Here is a 20,761-nt window from a genome sequence, read left to right as displayed (position 1 = left end):
CCCCCCCCCCCCCCCCCTTTTTTATTAAGAAAGTATTTTAGAATAATAGATTAATGGAGAATGTATGATAAAAAAATAAGAAAAAAATTTAAATTTACGTGAAGTATTATTTTAATGAAAAATGTGTCATTGAAAAGAATGGAGAGATAAAAATGTATTTTGAAATTAATGGAGATCAAACAAGGGCTAGCTCATTACTTCGTTGGCACGATTAACGACAAGTGTTAAACCTTTAGCTCTCAAAGTGATCGATTCTTTCCAATTCATCACCTATTTTTAGACACTTTTATTGTTTACTATTATTGAAAAATAACATTAGGATTAAAGGGACGGATTAACGATTTTGATGGCTAAAAAATGTTAGGTTTTCCTCCTAAAGTTCGCCTTTTAATTTATAGATTTATAATGTTACGATTGTTAGTCTACATCAAAGTTTAACAAACAAAATTCGGGTTCTTATTTTACAAATTTATAGTGTCATGATTGTTAGTCTATGTCAAAGTTTAACGAGCAAAAGTCGGATCTAAATTTGGACCAAATTGATATTCATTCTTCATTTAAACATTAACGACCCTTTGGGAAATTAGCTGGAATCCCTAATATCATTGTACGCAACCCATAATATAATGTACCTTTTATGCGAATTTTGAGTCCAATCAACACATCAAAAATTGTACTTTGTGCAAAAATAGATTGTACATTTTGAGTCAAAAATATTATTAACAAACACAAAATAAGAGACTAAAACCAGAAAATATTAATTGCAGTCAAATAAAACCCCCGCCTCTCTTTACAGTGCGGGTGTGTGTGTATATATGCGCGTGTGTATGTATTATCACACAATTACTCTATTTGTTCGTTTGCATCTACGCACTCTCTCTCTCTCTCTCTAATTCGAATAATAATCTATTTTGATTGCAAATCTTCGATTTGGACGGCGAAATTTGTTAGCGGAAACGCCAAGGATTCGAATGACTTGTGTTTCTCTTTGCTAAGATCTGTTGCTATTGAGCTACTTCGATCAGGCCTAATCCGTGTGTAGTTTATTGATTTTATGTGTTTGTTTTATTTGAATGCCTTCTTTTTTTTTTAACACACACGCACACACTCTCTCTATCTCTCTCTCTTAAAGATTTGAGATGATTTTTAGTGATCGGAGCTGAAATGAATGAAGAGAAGTGATTGAATTGTTGAGTTGTGAGTAGTTGCAGGTGTAATTGAATGTCTGGAAAATGGATTCGAGAAATCTCGTGTTGTGTTTCTGAATTTTAGGTGGTGCATGACCTGGACAGTGGACATTGAATTGTAGTTGTATTTTTTAGTGAATGATACTGCATTTGTAAAATATGATGGTTGCCCGTGCAATTTCATATCTAGTGATGAATTCTATGTCTGAATAATCCAATGAAATTGTAAACCGTGGTAAAATGAAATTCTTTGAGAGGCTAACAGTAAGACTTCTGGCCTGGAAGTTCAGGGTTGCTGTTTGGATTGATCATTCTACTATTGATCATGCCTCTTGACTTTGAAAATGCGAGTCATTTACTTGCCACAATTTTTGAGGACTTACTGCTGAGATCCTGATATTTGATGAACCAAAATTTAGAGAAGGTGGACTGTTAGAGACTGTTTTAGTTGAAAGGCTATCTTAAAATCCGAATGTAATATCTATAATGTCATATACCATCACGTTCTTGGCTGTACAGGGCATGCTGAAACTTCACTTTAGTGGTGCTGATGATAGAATAAGTACCATGTTAGTGGTGACTGGTGAGTCTTAGGGAGTCATCTGTATCCTAGAGATTTTCTGACATGGATAATGTGGATCACTGAAGAGAAAATTTCAAATACTGAGACCTGGTAACACTCAGATGATGACTAGATACTGCTTTTTAGGGACATAGTCATATTGTTTAATGTTTTCCTTTCCTTGGGAATCTACGTGCCATACCAAAAATCACCAATAGAGTAGGTTGCTGGATGTCTAATGGTTAAAGATCCACAGACCATGAAGCTTAGAGAGTAGCAACATTGAAACATGGATCGTACTGAGGGGATTCAATCATAAAATATCTGAGTGTTATGCAATCCTCTAGGGATTATTGGATGCTTGATTTGTATCTTGTAGCATTTTGAAGTAAATTTTTCTTCCCCATTTCTCTTAAGAATCATGGTTCAGAGACAAATTGGTGCCACCAGGGATGACAATGCTTTTGCTATCTGCATATAGTGTCTGACTGTCCTCCCTTCTGAACCTTATCGTTTTCGAGAAATAATTGATTACAGCAATCTGGAACTCCAGAAATTTATGCTTTGATAGTACTTTCATGCTAGGTTCAAATTTAGTCTCCTCTTCTTCTTCTAACATTCTGGTTAAAGATTAGAGGAGAAGCTTGTTATGAGTGTGGTTTATATCGGTGCTCACCTCATTTCTCGAGTTTATATTGTTCCTTGTAATCTTTAGCCCCCTGTTTGGCCCTCATTCTTTCCAAATTTTAATGGTTGGAATAGTGTTTTTTTGAAAAAAATGTGTGGTTGAAAAAGAATGAAAAGTTGTTAATTTGCGTGTAATATTATTTTATGGAAGATTGTGTAGTTGAAAAAGAATGAGAAGCACAATGGGGGCCAAACGGGGGCTAAATTTTTTGGTTCTGTAGAAAATAATTTTTTTAAGGTTTTTGATATTTTTAGGATTGAACAGTCTGCTTTTTTCTTTTAGCTTATTATAGGTTTTATAAACGGGTAACATTTACTAATTAAATGAGATAGTTTTGTTTGGTAATGTCTCAATATCTGTGTAATCGGGTAAGTTTAAGTGGATGCAAACAAAGATTAAAGCTTTTAAGGTGGTAGAACTTTGAATATAACTCTCTTTTTCCTAGTACTTAATTTTTTTTTTGGATATTAAAGGTTTACAAAGGTACTTGGTATCCTCTGGAACTTTTGTCAGCCTGTCATTATAATTGGATGATTGGAAGTCTGCATTGTTGCTGATTTTACTTTATACATTATCCTTCTAAAGGACATGCAATTGGATTTATGTGTTAGGAAAAACTCATGCTGGTATTATTTTGTACAAAACCTGCAATGCAAAAATGGGTATTTGTTATGAATTTTGTTTTAATGTGTTGCTTTGTTACCTTTCATAAAAAAAAAAATGTTCCTTTTTTTATGAACTGAGGGTCAAAGGTCTAGATGATGAAGGGAAACCTTTGGGGTTTCTGCAATGGTGAAATTTTTAATGGGGAGGCATTAACTTGTGGAATACAATTTACTTTTTTGTTAATTATCAAAATAATGCAACTCCTAAAAGTACATAAAACCAGATTTGTATTCAAATAATATAGGCTCCATCAAGATCCCCTTTTTTTGCTGCAAAATATCTTTGAAGAATCCTGCATTGTTTCTTCCTTTGATCTTGCTTAGAGCTTTTTATTGCCTGCATAACTGGTGGCCTATGCTGACTGATCAGAACTATAAGAGAAAGTAGAGAATATATTTGGTAGATTGCAAAGCTAGTGTTTATATGGACCAATTATCATCTCTGAATTGTTCATATACCACGTTCTTTACACTGGATGGAGTTTATGGGTTTCCATTTGTCTCATTTATGATGAAAATTTTGCCTCTGCATTTTAAAGTTCAGTTGCAATTCCCTGTTTATTTTTCACCCTTTCGAGGGTTTTATTCTTCCATCTTTTGTTTCTTTCTTTATCGTCTTTCTTGTTATGTTATTTTTTGTTTCCTTTTATCCTTTTTTTTGTATTTGTGTGTGCTTATGATGGGTTGTTTAGTGCAACATCTATTTTATTTTCATCATATACCATGTAGCTTTAGTGTGAATTCTGCGTCAGCTATTTGGACATTTTGAAATTTATCCTTTTACTGTCTTTCTGCCTTTGAACATAACTCTTTAACAGTATTTAATCATTTGGAACTAAGAATAAACTGATGACAGTGAGTTGTTACTCTTTATCCAATTGTCAGGTTGTATGACCTCCAGCTTGTGGGAGTCGGGAGGAAAGAAGTTTATATACCAATGAGTTCGTGTGATGAAGAAAACGTGTCTTATAAATCCTTTTATGGGTAAAAAGTTTTAACGAGATGGTATTGCATCTCAAGATCTATGGACATGGAGGATACACGAGATGATGCTCCATCAGAGCACCGGCCGCGTAGTGCTAAATGGAGGTCTTTAGATTTCATCGAAAAATTTGGATCTGTTTCCCTGGATTCTAAAGAAGAAATTTTGAGAAATAAAGAATCTACCAACAACGTGAAAGGTGATAGGTTGTCATGTAAGATGGCATCACAGATCCTTTGGAGCACCGGAATGCTTTCTGAACCTATTCCAAATGGTTTCTACTATGTTGTTCCCGTGAGCACTAAAACTAATATCTCTAGGTTACTTGCATGTTATATATAATATATTGGCTTTCATGATTTATATCTTTTGATTTTCTTGAGAATCTGAACTAGTTGTTACCATTAGTAGGAGTTGTTTCTTTTGCTCCGGTGTCTTTAATGCTAATTCTTGCCACAAAAGAAAGTGCAGAGTACTATGCACATGATGCTTCTTTGCTTAATGCTCACTCCTATTATGCGCAACTTTTTTTGACTGTTTGTAGATAGTTGTTGACTAAATAACTTCTGCTAAGGACACTCCATGGTGCTAAAATTTATTCTTCTATGCTGGTTAAAGTGACAGTGATTACATACAACCTTAAACCTGTTGAAGATCTGAAAATGGACATTTTGTTTGGGGTAGGATTTGCAAACTTTATTTGAAGTAACAACTGAATTGAAATTTTCCGTACTATAACATAAAATTGTATTTTCATTTAAGATGTATTTATTTTGAAGAAAAAGAAGTTTTGAGGCATTACGAGACATGGGTTTGTTTGAAGTTGCTAGATAGGACAAACAAGTGCTAATTCATTATCTAGTACCAAGATGTATCCTATGCATTGCATTTCACAAATTCATAAAAGCATGAATAGTTCTTGGCTCAATAGAACAGAACAGAAACATGGATAGTGGAGTGGCTATTTAAGGCCAATTTTGACCTTTCAAAGTTTCAATACATTCTTCTTGTGATTTAACAATGACCAGTATTTTTAAGCACTGTTTAAAGAGTTTAGTCTTTCAACAAGCCTATTTCAAATCAATTCTGGTACAGAGATCATTTCGTGTTTAGATTATATCTGTCATCTTGAGAACCTTTTTCATGTCATGCTAAGTACTGCACAGTTGTGTAGTAGGGTCTTCTCCGACAATTACTGAATCATTGTTTCCCTTGGATAACTAAAAGTTCCTTATTAGTTTTTCCCCATTAGAGGAGGAGAAAAATAGTCTTTTTCCCTAGTTCTATTAAAATAAGATGTAGACATGATCAAAAAGCAGCAATCTACCAGAATATGTTGCTTTGCTTAAAAAGTTGGAAACCTCTAGGCCATGGATGGCCTGTTTTTTTACTGGTTCCTTTTTGTCATTTTATTATGGGTAAGAAATATAGTATTGAAAGATACACCGATTTCAGTTCTTGAGTAGATATCTCCATTCATTTCTCAATCACAGTTGAACACCCCCTCCTCCCACCCCCCCACCCCCCCAAAAAAAAAAAAACCGGCAGGCATGTGCAATAAACAAATAGATGAATATCATATGCACATTTAACTGGTTCACTTTAACCTTATTTTAGTAGAATATTGAAGCCAAGATTTAATCAATGTTGCAGCCTGAGATGAAAACATCAGGTTCTTTCTGATTCTTTTGAACATAAATAATCGGCTGTGGGGATGGGCGGGACATTAATGAGGATTAATCATCATGTCCATGAAAGGATGAGAAAGTATTGGCTTGTTTTCTTTGCAGTTTTTGTTTAATTGGCGTTACCTATTCAGAAGGTAAATTGGAATTGTTTCATTTTGTACAAAGATGCCATTAAATGTCATGCATCCCTAACTCAAAAGTCGGGGACAAAATTGTTCTCAAAGAGGATTCCGAATTTAGTTTCTATAATATATGGATGACCTTTTTTTTTCTTAAGATGGCAAGACTCTATATTTTTGCATAGTTCCAAATCTTTTTTCTTAGCTGGACCCAAGAAAGAACACTTAAATAGTTAAATTCTTCATATATTTAGTTGCTTCAGCAATAACTTGTGCCATTCTCCCAGAAGCCCTGATGCTTCACTCACCTAAGTCTTTTGTTCCGATGAATTTTTCAGATTTGTCGCTAGCTTTTTATTCTTTTTCCATTTAAGAGGCATTTTCTTAATATTGTCGTCATCTATAGGAAAAAAAGCTCAAGGAACTGTATGAAGATATACCTACTTTGGAGGAGCTTCAAGCTTTGGAGCTTGAGGGTTTGAGAGCTGAGGTTATTCTTGTGGATGCAGTGAAAGATAAGAAGCTTTCCTTGCTAAAACAGCTAATTGAGGCTCTGGTCAAGGGCTTGAATCCTGCAGCTATGATTAAAAAAATTGCTGAATTAGTGAGAGTTCATTTCATCATTTTAATCTTATTATATTGGTTGCATTTTAAATTTGTTATTTTTTTATTCCATTAATGTCTTTATTAGGTATTGCTAAATTCAAGTTCTTTACTCAAAATTCGAATACAATTTTTTCAAATTTTACTTCTAAACAATTCTTACTAGAAATTAGGTTCTTTGATTGGGACGGTTCTCTTCATCTTTCTTAGATACCTCTTACTTTATGTAGGACTGTTCTTATTTGAAGGGAATCCACTAAACTACTCTTTTCAGGGCATTAGCATTCTTGGCAAGCAATACTTGATATGCTCTTTTATGGACTTCCAATACATCTTTTATCTGGAGGGAAAAACATAGGAGACAAAGAACAGTGAGAAGAGTGATCTCGTTCTTCCATATATACTCTCTTGTGATGGAAACCCATGAAATCCATTTCCCTCCTTGTTTTCTCTTATTGGAGGTTGAATCTTTATTGAATTGCCATCATGTGGTAGTTTTCATCGGGTATCCCTTAATTAATTTAATGAAACTGATTTTTTGAAATATGAGTGTGATAGAAAATCTTGCAATTTACCAAAAAGCCATACGCATCAATTTGATTTAAAAAAAAAAAAAAAGAAGTGTTAATTTGTCTTTCTCATGCATATAATAGGGAAATCATATTTGGTAGGATAACAGCCCCATTAAAAGTATGAAGGGGATTTTGTTTTTTTATAATGGAATAGATATTTTTCGCATTCTATAACAGTTTAGAACATGAACTATTGTATTTCGATAACCTTGTAAAATGATGCATACATTTTTACTTGTATTATTATGTGTGCTTGCTCTTGCAATCCATGCCATAGACATTCAGCTGTTGCATTATATGTGGGGCTGGAAAGACATTGATGGGGAGGACGTGCAAAGTTTTGTTGATGGTTCTTAATATTTAGTGGACTGTTTTTTAATTGCATTTGCAGTTAATTAATTTGTCTTTCTCCTTACTGTGTTGATGGTCAATTTTTTTTCATAATTGCTCATGGAAATCTCTTATTTTTCTGATTTCTCCAATAGGTATCTGATGTTTATGGCCGGTCAAATTCGACACTAAGTCCAAAGAAAACTGTTCTTGAGGACACCTCTCATATATCTGAAAATCAAGGGGTGCAGATGCTGAGCCAAATAAAGCATGGTTCGTGCAGACCTCGAGCAATATTGTTTAAAGTTCTTGCAGATACTGTAGGACTTGAAAATACGCTAGTGGTGGTAAGTAATTTTTTTTGGTTGGGGGGGGGGGATTGTACTACTTTTTCATTTATCTTTATTAACTTATTATCATTTTCTACCTTTGCGGATTATTGTAGCGAATTTCGAGGTCTTTCTTTTCTCATGTTTTTTTCAGTTTTGTTCCTATCTCATCGGGTGTCCATATGGTTTTCCTTATCAGGGTTTGCCTACTGAAGGAGATTCTGAGTGTGTTGACTCATACAAACATATGTCTGTCTTAGTTGTGCTGAATTCTGTTGAACTGCTAGTTGATCTCATGCGGTTTCCTGGCCAGCTGATACCGCGATCAACCAAGGCTATCTTTATGACTCACATATCTGCTGCTGGGGAGAGTGATTCTGCAGAAAATGAATCTTGTGATTCTCCAATGGGACCAAACAGTCCTCTATATGGAGTATCCGAGACAGTTGATCCTATGAGGTTAGCATAATATCATTTTTTACTCAGAAAATGTGTAACCATTAGGGCTTCCCTTCTGAAATTGTAATTCAATAACTGTAGAAATAAAGATTTCCTTTTCTGGAATGAGTGATCTTCGGAGAAGAGAAAAACGTCTGTTCATTGGATGTCCTTCTCTACATTTTTTGGTATTAAATGTAACTATTTTATTCTACAGTGCTGAAAAAGAAGATGGCCTCCTGCATCAGCGTACACTTGAAGCATCTTCAAATACAGCTGGGCCTTCATTGAGGAATATGATGTTGCGATCGAACTCGGTTGATAGAAAACTGAAGTACTATTAATTCTCTTCATTAAATTTTGCTTTATTTCTTGAATATGCTTGCTTTTCACTTGCAATTTCTTTTTCAAGAAGCCATCTTGCTGATTTATATTGTTGTCTCAGCTTACCACACAGTGAACCTAATATTGCTGCTACATTTTGGAGAAGGGGCAGGAGGCAGATCATTCCTGAACAAAGGACTGCCAGCTCAAGGTTTTTCTTGATAACCAAAACTTCTGTTTATATGAAGCTTGAATTGAGAACATGGTTATTTAGTTATAGAACTTTGTATCTTAATCTCCATAGTTTTTTAATACGACAAATGAAACCTTGCATGATTGGTACAAATATTTTTCCTTATTTTCCATTTAAGGTATGATGAATACTTTCAAGTAACAGATGAGTATCACTTTTTCACTGTCTCCTCAAGTTCCAGTTTCCCAATGCATAATATTTGAGAGTGATTTGTATTTACAAGGAGTCATCAAATTGTACCATAAATATTAGACAAGCCACGGGTACTACTTCACAGGAACTCTTTTATTGGCCAAACATGGCATACAAAATTAATTGGACACACTATGTTAATACTTGTATCAATGAAATTCGCACCTCTTTGTAAGACGATATCTAAGTAACGGAATACATGTGAAAAAGAATTCACTGTAGTCATAAAAGGTGTCAAATATTTTGATATAAGAAGACCATAAGTTTGTTTACGAGACTATTGTTGGCCCATTTCTGGCAAATAACATCCCTGGCCCCGCTTCTTGTAATTTACTTGAATTGTGAAAGGAAAGACATGTGACAACAACAACAAAGTAAGACTTATTCCTAATAAATTGGAAGTTCATCTCTCCCTTTGATTCCTTGCTAGATTTAGTGAAGATCTAAGGCGACTAAATTGTTGGCAACCACAACAGGCCATTAAAGGGGAAAAAAAGGCTAGTTGTATTGTCTAAGTGTTTAGATTTGAACTGTTGAACGATCAACTAATGATTGCATTAGTCGATAAAAAACGAAAAGTAGGAAAAACTAATTAGTTTCTCGATATATATCTAAGTGATATAACAATGATGTTTTTTACAAGTGATATTTAATTAGAACATCCTTTCTTTGATCAGAACTTATCTGATTGCCTTCTTATATCCTCTTCAAAAGAGCTTAGCAATACCTATTAAGATCACTTGTAACTTTCTAAGGAAATGGCATGTTAGCTAAATGACACGTTTACTGGATTGTGACATGATTGTATAGGCATGGGTACATAAGACCCAAAAAACAAGCAATTATTTTTTTGAAGAACATCTATAACTGAGTACAATAAGTTTAGTATATTGCCACCACAGTTGGATAGATACTTTCCCATTATATTTTCTGGTTTCGTGCTTGGTAGTTGTGAGTTCTTTTCAATTCTTCATTTATTAATTATATGTACCGTACATTAGTGAACAACCTTCCTAAATAACTCTTACTTCTGTATGGTAACTATGATCTTCAATGCCTGAAACTTCCATTTGAGAAGTTGGAGAGGATTTTAGATTGCAATTCATGTTAAACTTTTAAACTCTCGTAATTTGCAGTCCAGAGCATCCTTCATTTCAAGCACGTGGTCGATCCATGCTCAGTGGTGATAACAAATCTTTCAGAGACTATTCAAATGAGATAGCTACATCGAGGTACATTCGTATGTTATTATCTTGTTATTTATTTCCAAGGGTTTGAAATTATTTCTGGACTAGTTCTTCTAGTTTTGAATCTTAAAATTGGTTTCTTCTTTATAATTTTTAATTTGACACTCAATGCAATTTAATCTGATAAGTGTTGAATCATCAAAGTCACTCTTTAGCTATTATTCCAATAAATCAAAAGTGTGTGGCGATTTTATATTAAATAATTCATAACAGATCTTTCTTGTATGGTTAGCTCTATTCCAAAGTCAACGAAAATGTCACCTTATTTTGCTGGTCGGATGTTGTTAGAGGTTGATTTGAGACCAACAAAGATGTCACCTTATATTAGTGGTTGTGTTGTGAGAGGTTGATGTACCTTCTGCATTGAATTTTAGAATTAGTTCTAACCTGTTTCAAATATGTCTTATACGATGTGGAAAAACAAAGCGAATATTCCCTTGTTATTTATTTAACTGTTCTCTTTATTTTGTTTCAGAAGAGGGATAATCAATGAGTCATGATTAGGGAACTTAAGGACAGTTGGTCTTGTGAGTCCTTTGTGGTGTTCATACTCTAGTAATATATGCTGGACGTGGTAGTGTCAACTTGATTTGTTGACTTGTACTTGTTAAAAATACTCTTCCTCAAGTGTTTATGTGATGTACTCAGGTTATAGGTGATAAAGTTTATCTTACAATGACTATTGTCGTAATTCTATAATAGGGTACGTTCCTAGATATCTGGGTGACTTCGGAGGAACTGTGTATTCTCCTCTGAGGGACACACTGATACAGGATAAAAAATAGATATTTGATATTTATGTATACAGCATTTTAGGCTTATCTTATGATTATTACTTTGTATTTTCTTGAATTAGGTCTGATGCTTTTAAGGTTGTATGTTGCCCAGATTTCAATTGTGTTTCTGGAAAGATTATAGTGATTACTGTCAAATATTACTAATCCAAGGAACTACGAAAATTTCTCATGTAAAACAAAGATGCATCTTGGTTGCCATGGGTTCCATTTGAGTACCTTGGTTCTTAATTTACTATGCAAAATTCCTATTTGAGTTACGTAAGTGAAGGAATATTGTTGGCTGGAAAGTTCTAATTGTTTTTCTAGTGCTGGGGCTGCATTTTGTCATGTTATAGTTAATAGTTTTTGTATCGGTATAAGGAAATGCCCCACGGTGCTTTCCTGTGGTCTATGGAGTGAAACAGAAACAAAAACCTTTTAAGATTCGGGCTTGAGCACATTGTGTCTTTATTCTTTTCTAATTCCAGAATGAAACGTAAAATTTTGTAGAATTGCAGGTGTTTGCCTACTGCCTATATGTTAGCTCGTTTTCTTATGGCAGTTCTACAATAAATTCATTATAGCAAATTACTCGTCAGATAAGAAATCTTAGGGTGAATAAGTAGCAGTTGTTTAACAAGGCAACTTGTCAAGTGATTGCTGCTTCATGAATTGCATGGAATTGTTTTTTCCTGACTTCTAAATATTTCATAGTAGACATAGTCAAGGGCTTTATTGGGGATATTAAGGTGATCAAGCGACATATAATTATGGTTATAAGTTGCAGATAAGTGGAAAATAAAGGAGAAAATAAGTTTCAAAAGGAAGGAGAAGAGACCTCGAAAGAGGGTGTTGATTGTTAACAAAGTTGTCTTTGCTTTAAAATGAGGGAAAAAGGATAAAGGAAAACATACTGCCCCAGTATTTCAACATTTCTTAAAAAATCTGATCTCTTGTTGAGTTCAAATCACATCTAGGGAATAATGGATTGTGTAACTTTTTTTTATTTTTTATTTTTTATTTTTTATTATACCAGCATCAGTATTTGACATAAGAAACTATGAAGTATCAGATATGACTACCCAACTATTTGGGCTGATAAGGATTTTTTACAAAATTGATATGATGTAATTTGACACAATGTGTTCTGTGTACTTAATACAACCTTTATTCATCCGACGTATATAAAATTTACTCTTCACTTGAATTGATGACAAAAATATGCACACTACACCTTGATGTTGATTATGCATATTGTAGACCATCCACTTGTGCTAGTCCAGAATTTTCTGTTCTAGTTAGTGGAGCTTCTTGTTTTATGAAATGAATGTCTAATAGACAGCTTAGTTTATTTAGTTATCAGTTCTTTTGAAGTTTGAACTCCTTGGCTTTTACTGAACTAGAAGTTGAAATTTGCCCCAGGTCAGAAGGTGCATCAGCGCCAGATACTCGGAGAACAAGGAGAAGAAGTATAAGCATGACTCCTGAAATCGGTGATGACATCGTAAGGTTAATATTTGTTTTCTTACATACGCGCTCTCTTATTACCACATAGGAATTGTTTCTTTTCCTTTTAATGGAGGCCTTCATAAAGGATGTTACTCTGTTAATTTATGATTGAAAGTTTCACTGTTTGTTCATTGCATCCTATGTCATTACTATAGTTCAAAACATGAGCTTTATACATGTAAAATAAAAATCAAAATCCTCAAAAGGTTTTCATTACCCATGTTTTGACTGACTTAACGAAAGAGATGGCATTTTTGGATGTCCGTAAACTTTCTCGATGTACTCCACACAGAAACTTCTTGAGGGGCAAAAAAATGTGCGCTTGAAATTGCAAATAAGAAATGCCTTTGAGTGCCATTTGAAGCGATTTTGCTTCAGTTTTGCCTAACAAGGATTTTCCATGCTGAAACAATAGATTATGCAATTCATTTGCATGTTATATTATAGAGAACTATCAACATTCTTAGTGTGTGATTGACAATGCTTTTAAGTGCTCATAAGCTCGTCAAACATCATTTTTAACCACACATTCTTTATGGTTCATAACTCTTTTCGACTTTTTAACTACACATTCCCCTAGACCCACCGCTCATAAACACTTAGAAGTTTCGCTAAGCAAGCAATACATTTTAATAAATTGATAATTTATAGATAATTTTGTTGATTCTTATGTGTACTCATGGTTAATGTTTCCTTGATGCAATCTTTACCATGTTAACTTCATAAAAGTAAATTAGGGCAATAATTGGCATGTTACTTTATAAAAGTAGATTAGGGCAATAGTTGGCATGTTACTTTACGTGCAGGTTGAAGATTGCTTGAATATTATTTTGAGCTCTGTTTCTTTGTCTAACAGATATGTAACATCCATGTGCTTTTAATATCTCTCCGTATATTTCTTTGGCTCTTCGTTCCTCCCTTGTCTTGTGTGAAGTGTTGACCTAAAATCAACCAAGCTGAGCACACTTCTATGCTTGTAAAGAGCATACAATTAAATCAGGCTTAGCTTGATAAACAAATAAGCTCCAAATATTTTTGTAATGATCAAATTATTCGAGAATCTCGGCTCAGTTCATTTCATCTAGAATCATATTGTTTTTAGATTTATTGTTCATGATCTAGCCACTCTCCATGTAAAGTCCTGCAGATTATGATGTTTCTTTCTCACTTGTTTTATAAAATCATTATGACACTATAGGGCTGTACGAGCAATGAATGAATCATTAAAGCAGAATCGTCTCTTAAAAGAACAACAGGACATTAGCTTGTATTCCTTTGATTCAGCTGATCAACATGGCACAGAACAGCAAAAAGATGTACGTTTTCTTTGACATTACGTTCTCTTTCTTTGTCTTTTGTACTCACTTTTGATAAGTTTTTGTGATGATATTTCTAATTTCAATTGGGCTTTGTTTTGCTTTTGTATATCCTCTGTTTTGGTATCTGTAACTGATGGCATGAGGCATAATATCAAGTTTAATTTTCTACTAACTAAAAGTCAAATTGTATCCGACATTTATAGTGTAGATTTTATTTTATTTTATTTTCATATTTGGTAATACAAACTGTATGTGTATATATTGTGATTCATTCACTTCTGCAAATTCTATATCTACTGGGGCATTGGTTAGCATAAGTTTGGCAAGTGTTTATAAACGATTTATAAATAGTCAAAAACAGGTCAAATCAACTTTTTTTACACAATTTCTCAGACAGGCTTTTAGTTATCAAAGACTGAAGTTCATCTGCAATCTGATACTACAAATTCTTTACTGATAAATTTTGTGATATTTCATATATTTTGTTGATGAACTCTGAAGGCTACAGTGTTAAAAAAAAGAAAAAAAAGAAAAAAAAAAAACTAACAACTTCCTAACATTTTCCTCTAGTTATGCTCTAACATCTCCATATAATTATGCTAATGAGGTATAAAATGGGGGAATACAACTAATTACAGCTATTTTTGCACACATTGTTTGTGTATTTTTCAAAGCATCCTTTATTTTTTTTTCTAAGTGAGGTAGTCATTTTAAACATAGAATTGAATACAAGGGCATTGTGTGTTGAATCTAATGTTCTGGACCTTGTTTGTAAACCCCTGTTCTGTTGCTTGATTCGCTAAACAAGTTTTAAAATATATAAAAGAACAAATTTTTTAATTTCTGATTATTTGCTAAAATTTTTGTATTGCACACTGTTTACTATGCCTGTAATTCAATATTTCAAAACCTTGGATTCCTACATAATCTTGAAGAACTATTTCTTGCTCACGTTGCCATTTAACACTTCCTGACCAGGATAAAATGTCTGGTGGAAGGTCTTCCTTGTATGCTCCTCGAAGGCAAAACAACTCTCAGAAGGCACTATCGTTACCTTCATCTCCTCATGACTTTAGTAGTCCGACCCCAGAGAGAATAGAAACCCACAAGGTAAAAGAAGAAATGGTTTCAGCATGGAACAGAGTTCTGGGACTACCTATGTTCCAGAACAAGCCTCTCCTGCCATTTGAAGAATGGAATATTGATTTTTCAGAGTTAACCGTTGGCACTCGTGTTGGGATTGGTAAGCATTGCCATTGCCATTAGTATTATTGTTGTTGTATTACTTGTATTAGAGAGGAAAGAAGAGAGACTTGCTGCAGGACCAGGTGTCTAATAGTCTAAAAGAAAAAAAATAAAAAAATTGGAATGAATAATTGTGTCTATCATACTCTGAAAGTTTATAGTCCGATTTCCCTTCTACTTAACCAAAAGCTTTGAAATTGAAGTATAACGTAAAAGGAGTTTGGGTTTCCTAATGCCATTATTAGCATAGGACTACTCAGTGAACACAATTTTTTTAGCCAAGTCAAATTGCTTTCAACACTGAAGGCGAAATTGAAAGGAGGAAACACACTTCATATATCCGTCCTGCAACTTATTATTTATCTTAATAAATAGTGGGCATGAAGATATGAGGTGTAGAGTTGGCCCTGAATTCATAAGACATCAACAGTGTTTAAGAGAGGCTTAATTGGGCACGTTCTACCTTTGCGAGGCAAGGCGTAAGCTTCAAATATATTTTTTAAACAGTGAATATCTATATGATATATTATTTGTCTCATTTACTGGTATATTGCAGTTTAGTCATCTGTTACTGACTCAGTGTTGGCAATTAATGTTTAATTAATTGAATTACATCCAGGGTTTTTTGGGGAAGTTTTTCGTGGTGTTTGGAATGGAACAGAAGTTGCTATTAAAGTCTTTTTGGAGCAAGATCTCACTGTTGAAAACATGGAGGACTTTTGCAATGAAATATCCATTCTCAGGTGTCATCCTGTTTGTTGCATCATTTTTTGTTTTTTCTTTATTTGTCCTGCTTTATATCATTCTAACATTGCGATTTTGTCTGGTTCCACATTTTTTTTTTTGCAGTCGTCTTCGGCACCCAAATGGTACTTCTCCTTCCTTCTTTTCTTAAAGTCCAATCGAAAAGGTCAATTTTGGGTAATGGTGTAGAAGACAGAGAAGCACACGATCTCTGTGTGAATTGTGTATTATTCATCATAACCGAATTAAAACAGAGAAGGAAACCAATCTCCTAAATTAGTAAAAACCAATTTTACTACTTAACTATGGAAACAATCAAATATGGTACATTAATCATTCTAAAATCAATCCCTAATCACCTCCAATCATTCGATTTTCTACAAATGGTTTTGACCAAATTATCAACCTACCTTTTATTGTGGGAGAAGTTTGTGAAAAGGTTAAGACTGGATCATTTTAAATTGACAAAAATAATATTTCTAATTGGTGATTGTGAGCCTAAATGCATATTATGTTTTTCTCATTCTTTTGAGCAAAAAGGATGTTTGTTCCATATTTTTTTCATGAACCTGGAAGTTGCGGTTGCAGGGCCTTAGAGTTTACCACTTGAGGTAGCCTCATTGGCGTATGAAAAATTTTCACAAGTTAAATATTTTATTTTAATGTGTCAAACCTCTTTCTCTCATTTTCAACCATGCTCACTTGAAAGTTGGAATTACTATTTTTGTGTGGCATTTGTGCCTGTTGAAAAATATTTATATATGTTTTATAATATCTTATATTTATACACGTTTCATACTCATAGTATTATTATGTAGAACATGGAGAGGGGTGCTTTGTATTTTCATGTTTTCTAGTTAGCTTGTTGGTGAATCAGTAGTTGAATTTACAATCGTACATAAATGTTTGCAGTCTAACTTATGCTTTTCTTGCAGTCATATTATTCCTTGGTGCCTGCACAATGCCTCCACGGCTGTCAATGGTCACTGAATACATGGAAAGGGGATCATTGTATTATTTGATTCATTTGAGTGATCAGAAGAATAAGTTGACCTGGCGGAGGAGGATTAAAATGCTCCGTGACATATGCAGGTTAGTTGAAGTTTCTGGATACGTCAAAAACTATATTCCAGTAATTATCACCTTGAATGATTGGATAAATTGTTGAACATGCCTTTTTTTTTTTTTTCCGATATCACATGCCAGAAGGTCTTAGGGAAATACACCTAAGGGTTTTCCAGTCCTCCACTTTCTAATTCATTTTTGGGATGACTGAACATATGGATGCTCTTTTTCGTCAATATTGAAGTAGTGACATACAGTGGACAATTGTTGACTCTAGATAGGAATGAGTTTTTATTAGGGCCGGGCAAATCTCCCGAACCGAACCCGAATTGAATTGAACCAAACCCGACGGTTCTTGTCAAATTAAATACCCGAACGGTATCTGAATTGAGAACCGACGGATATGGTTCGGTTCTTGATTTTAGACCAAGAACCGAAAAATCGAATAAGAATCGAATCTTTCTAATTTTTTTTATATTGAGTAAATCAAATTATTTTAGTTTTAATTTTTCTAAACAAATTAATAATTTCTAAATTCAAATTTTTGGCCCAATAATTTGTTTCATTTCTAATTTTTTAATTTTTGGCCCAATTACCTATTTTATTGTTTCATTTCTTAGCCCAACAAGATCCAATCTACTAAATAACCCTAAACACCTACACTAAAGTACATAACGTTGTCTCGACTCTCGGACTCACTCTTGCAGCCTCGCTAATATTCCAAAACCTATACAATCGTCGGCCGACACTGTGACTCCGATCGAAGTTGTGACCTCCGCCGATCAAAACTTTGACCGTAGCGATCATTTGAACAGGGTAGTCTATTAGTCTCTGATATTCCAAAACCATTGAATGTATCATTAGTTGTATTTATATAATGTTGTTATAAATGTTAAAAAATTTAATTATAGCACGGAACGGAACCGAATCGAACCGAACGGAATTGAACCCGAACGGTTCCATAATAATATTTGGACTCGACAGTTCCATTTACTAGATACCCGAAAATTTTGGTTCGGTTCGATTTTCTTTAGAATCGAACCGAACCGAACCGAACCGACCTGTGCCCACCCCTAGTTTTTATTGTTGGACGATGACGTGATTCTTGAGACAAAATTTTGAGTTTGGGCAAGTATCGCGAAAATATTGTCTAGAATAAGGTTAGACTCAAATCTCAGGTTTAATTTGTATAAAGGATTGTGACGACTGAAGATAAAAATGCTCTATTACCAATGAATTAGGGTCAGATACATAAATCCTTTTACGCCAGTTCAGTTCATTTCAATTCATATTAGAAGACCCAAAGCAACTAGAATATTAGCAACTACATCAGGTCATGTATTTGAGTGGAGATTTTTTTATTTTCTAAAATATAGGATACAGGACATGATTAAAAAGAGTCCTAATTTTGGATACGGGCATATGGATATGTCTTTCAAATGCCAAATTTTATTACTAACCTAAGATATCATTTTAAATATACCAAAATCAATTGTTCACAAAGAAGGAAATGAGTATTGAATAAGGGATTAAGATGAATAAAATAGAATTTTGGGTTTTAATTTTCAATTATGGGAAGTTAATTCCTAAATGTAATATAAAATAGAAAATGAAGAACTTGAGCGGAACACTAAGTGGTACTATATGGAACCCATTTTTATTTTATACGAAGAAAATCCTAAATCATTGATATAGAGAGGGAAAGAAGGAAAAAAAGAAGAAAGGGAAAGAAAAAGAAAGAAGAAAAAGAAGGAAAAATATAGCGCCACCGCTTTCCTCCACCCTCTTGGCAGCGACACTAGGTTTATAGAGAGCAGAAATGGGAAAGAAAAAAAGGGAAAGAAAAAAAGAAAGGAGAAGGAAGAAAAAGAAAGTAGTAGAAATGGCAAAGTTTCTGGTTGAAATCTGGAGGATTTGACACGTATTCCATACTCATACCCGTGTTATGTCGTGTCGACACGGGTACTTTGCTCATTTCGAAGAGTCCGAGCATCAAAGTAGACCACGTCCCTCAACAGATGGAATCAAGATAAAGATTTATGTTACATTGCACAGAACATAAATACTATTAAACCTCAAAAAAGAAATCTGCGGAATATACCTAAACTTAGTATAGCCTTATGGATCAATTGGAAAATTTGTTTTCTTATAACTTTTTGGTGAATGGATATTAATTTGAGAATAGACGCTAATCAAAACATCAATGGGTGAAAATGATAACGCTTGGCTATTTGGAAGATTTGCAGTTCACAGTTATTTGGGGATATGGTAATGGCATTTACAGTGCCCTTTCTCTTGAGTTTCCTTGGGTACTATCTGTCACCTACTGTGGGTTCAGGTAATCCAAACTTTTAATGATAGTTCTTGGATTGTGACTTCAATCTTTGATTTCTAAATTTACCACGATCTTTTGGTGAATTTTTAGCTTGTACCTTGCATTTGTAATGTTTCATTCTGAGCAGATGGTATAATCAGAATATTAATGAGCATAGTGGTTTATCTTTCTAAATGGACTTAAATTTCTTGATACTTCGACAATGAAAGAGAGATTAAAAGGAAAATGGAAGTTAGTGATAAGATCTATACCATACACTTACGTTAGAGCATTAGGTGAGACCATCCCCAATGGATTTAGAAAGCTTGGATAATTAACTAACTCTTAGGTTCCATGTTGAAATCAATTCATGGACAGGCCCCCTCACCTTGCTGGAATATGTAAATACCTGACCGAGGAGGGGAGTGCATTCTAGGCCACCCCAGAAGGTGAGGATGGGGATTGGTGATCCGTATATGAACTTTGCCTGAAAGCCCAAAATCCAGAGTTTTCTACAATGCCAAAATGACATTTCCTCATAAACTACCAGAATAATTTCGATTATTGGCGTTGTCCGAAACTCTCGCTGTTTTCTTTGGGAAATTCAAATATCTAATGATTTCTAATGACAATATTGATTATTTACGAGTCTAGTTGGATAGAGCATGTATCTTTTTCAAATGTTTGTATAGGTTTTTTTTTTTTTTTTTTTTGAAAGAAAAAAAAAATAAAAATAAAATTATTTAGATGGATAACTCTAAACCTCAATGTTTTCTGTTGGCAACTTAGAGGGCTGATGTGTATACATCGCATGAAGATAGTCCACCGTGATCTTAAAAGTGCAAATTGCCTTGTCAATAAGCACTGGACAGTTAAAATCTGTGACTTCGGGCTCTCGAGGATAATGACAGATGCAACCATGCGGGACTCCTCGTCTGCAGGGACACCGGAATGGATGGCTCCTGAGCTTATACGCAATGAACCCTTCACAGTAAAATGTGACATTTTCAGCCTCGGCATTATAATGTGGGAGTTGTGCACCCTAAATAAACCATGGGACGGCATACCACCAGAGAGGGTACTTGAATTGAACTTTATATTTTCATTATATATAATGGTCCTTGATAGGAGTGCTTAATATTCCAAAATTTCATCGTCTATTCAGGTCGTTTATGCCGTTGCAAATGAAGGATTGCGTTTGGAGATACCTGAGGGACCCTTGGGTAGGCTAATTGCAGGTACTTGTTTTAGAATCTAGTAATGTGACGGCTATCAAAATTTCATACTTGCTCAGGGGTCGTGATAGTATAATCTCTTGGTTGCAGATTGTTGGGCAGAACCAGATGAACGACCAAGTTGTGAGGAAATTCTTCCCCGATTGCTAGACTGCGAGTTATCACTTTGCTAATGCAGCTTGTTCATTTGTATAGAAGAGTAACATAGTTGAGGTTTATAAACAACGTATTTCCGGCTAAAATTGTAAACTTCCATGTGATTTTCCTTTCCCCAGTTCAGTATCAAGGGGAAATATGTTCATCCTTTTTTGTGAAATCAAAGAAAACTCGACTTTCCGCTGTCTTGTTTTGGAATTAGTAGGCATATTGCATGAA

The 20,761-nt window shown here is 34.2% G+C and overlaps 1 protein-coding gene across 3 annotated transcripts; it reads left to right on the top strand.

The window, feature by feature from the left end:
• The first annotated feature begins 834 nt into the window (after positions 1 to 834).
• Positions 835 to 20,730, top strand: LOC111389972 (serine/threonine-protein kinase EDR1-like). 3 transcript variants are annotated; one of them, XM_023014964.1, is made up of 17 exons: positions 835 to 1,034; positions 3,988 to 4,378; positions 6,298 to 6,495; positions 7,552 to 7,743; positions 7,925 to 8,184; positions 8,381 to 8,497; positions 8,609 to 8,698; positions 10,069 to 10,164; positions 12,378 to 12,464; positions 13,663 to 13,780; positions 14,762 to 15,026; positions 15,648 to 15,771; positions 15,878 to 15,897; positions 16,708 to 16,864; positions 19,941 to 20,229; positions 20,317 to 20,389; positions 20,477 to 20,730. In XM_023014964.1, exons 2-17 carry the CDS (start codon positions 4,127 to 4,129, stop codon positions 20,557 to 20,559), a joined length of 2,421 nt encoding a protein of 806 aa, XP_022870732.1. In that variant the 5' UTR covers positions 835 to 1,034; positions 3,988 to 4,126; the 3' UTR covers positions 20,560 to 20,730. The 3 variants fall into 3 exon arrangements, with proteins under 3 accessions (XP_022870732.1, XP_022870730.1, XP_022870733.1); XM_023014962.1 differs by lacking the exon at positions 835 to 1,034 and having other exon boundaries at positions 2,685 to 4,378; positions 20,477 to 20,720; XM_023014965.1 differs by lacking the exons at positions 835 to 1,034; positions 3,988 to 4,378; positions 6,298 to 6,495 and adding an exon at positions 6,893 to 6,955 and having other exon boundaries at positions 20,477 to 20,720.
• The last annotated feature ends 31 nt before the right edge of the window (positions 20,731 to 20,761 follow it).

This window comes from Olea europaea, unplaced genomic scaffold (genome assembly GCF_002742605.1).
Source record: "Olea europaea var. sylvestris unplaced genomic scaffold, O_europaea_v1 scaffold636, whole genome shotgun sequence".
In the NCBI taxonomy this organism is placed as follows: domain Eukaryota; kingdom Viridiplantae; phylum Streptophyta; class Magnoliopsida; order Lamiales; family Oleaceae; genus Olea; species Olea europaea.
Note: the sequence above shows the minus strand (reverse complement) of the source record. Positions and strands in the feature narration are given on the sequence as shown.

Excerpts from the sequence above, each read along its gene's own strand:
- LOC111389972 (XM_023014964.1), top strand. The coding sequence starts at position 4,127 with ATGGACATGGAGGATACACGAGATGATGCTCCATCAGAGCACCGGCCG. Across the intron at positions 4,379-6,297 it reads GTTTCTACTATGTTGTTCCC|GAAAAAAAGCTCAAGGAACT; the intron begins GTGAGCACTAAA and ends CGTCATCTATAG. Across the intron at positions 6,496-7,551 it reads TTAAAAAAATTGCTGAATTA|GTATCTGATGTTTATGGCCG; the intron begins GTGAGAGTTCAT and ends TTTCTCCAATAG.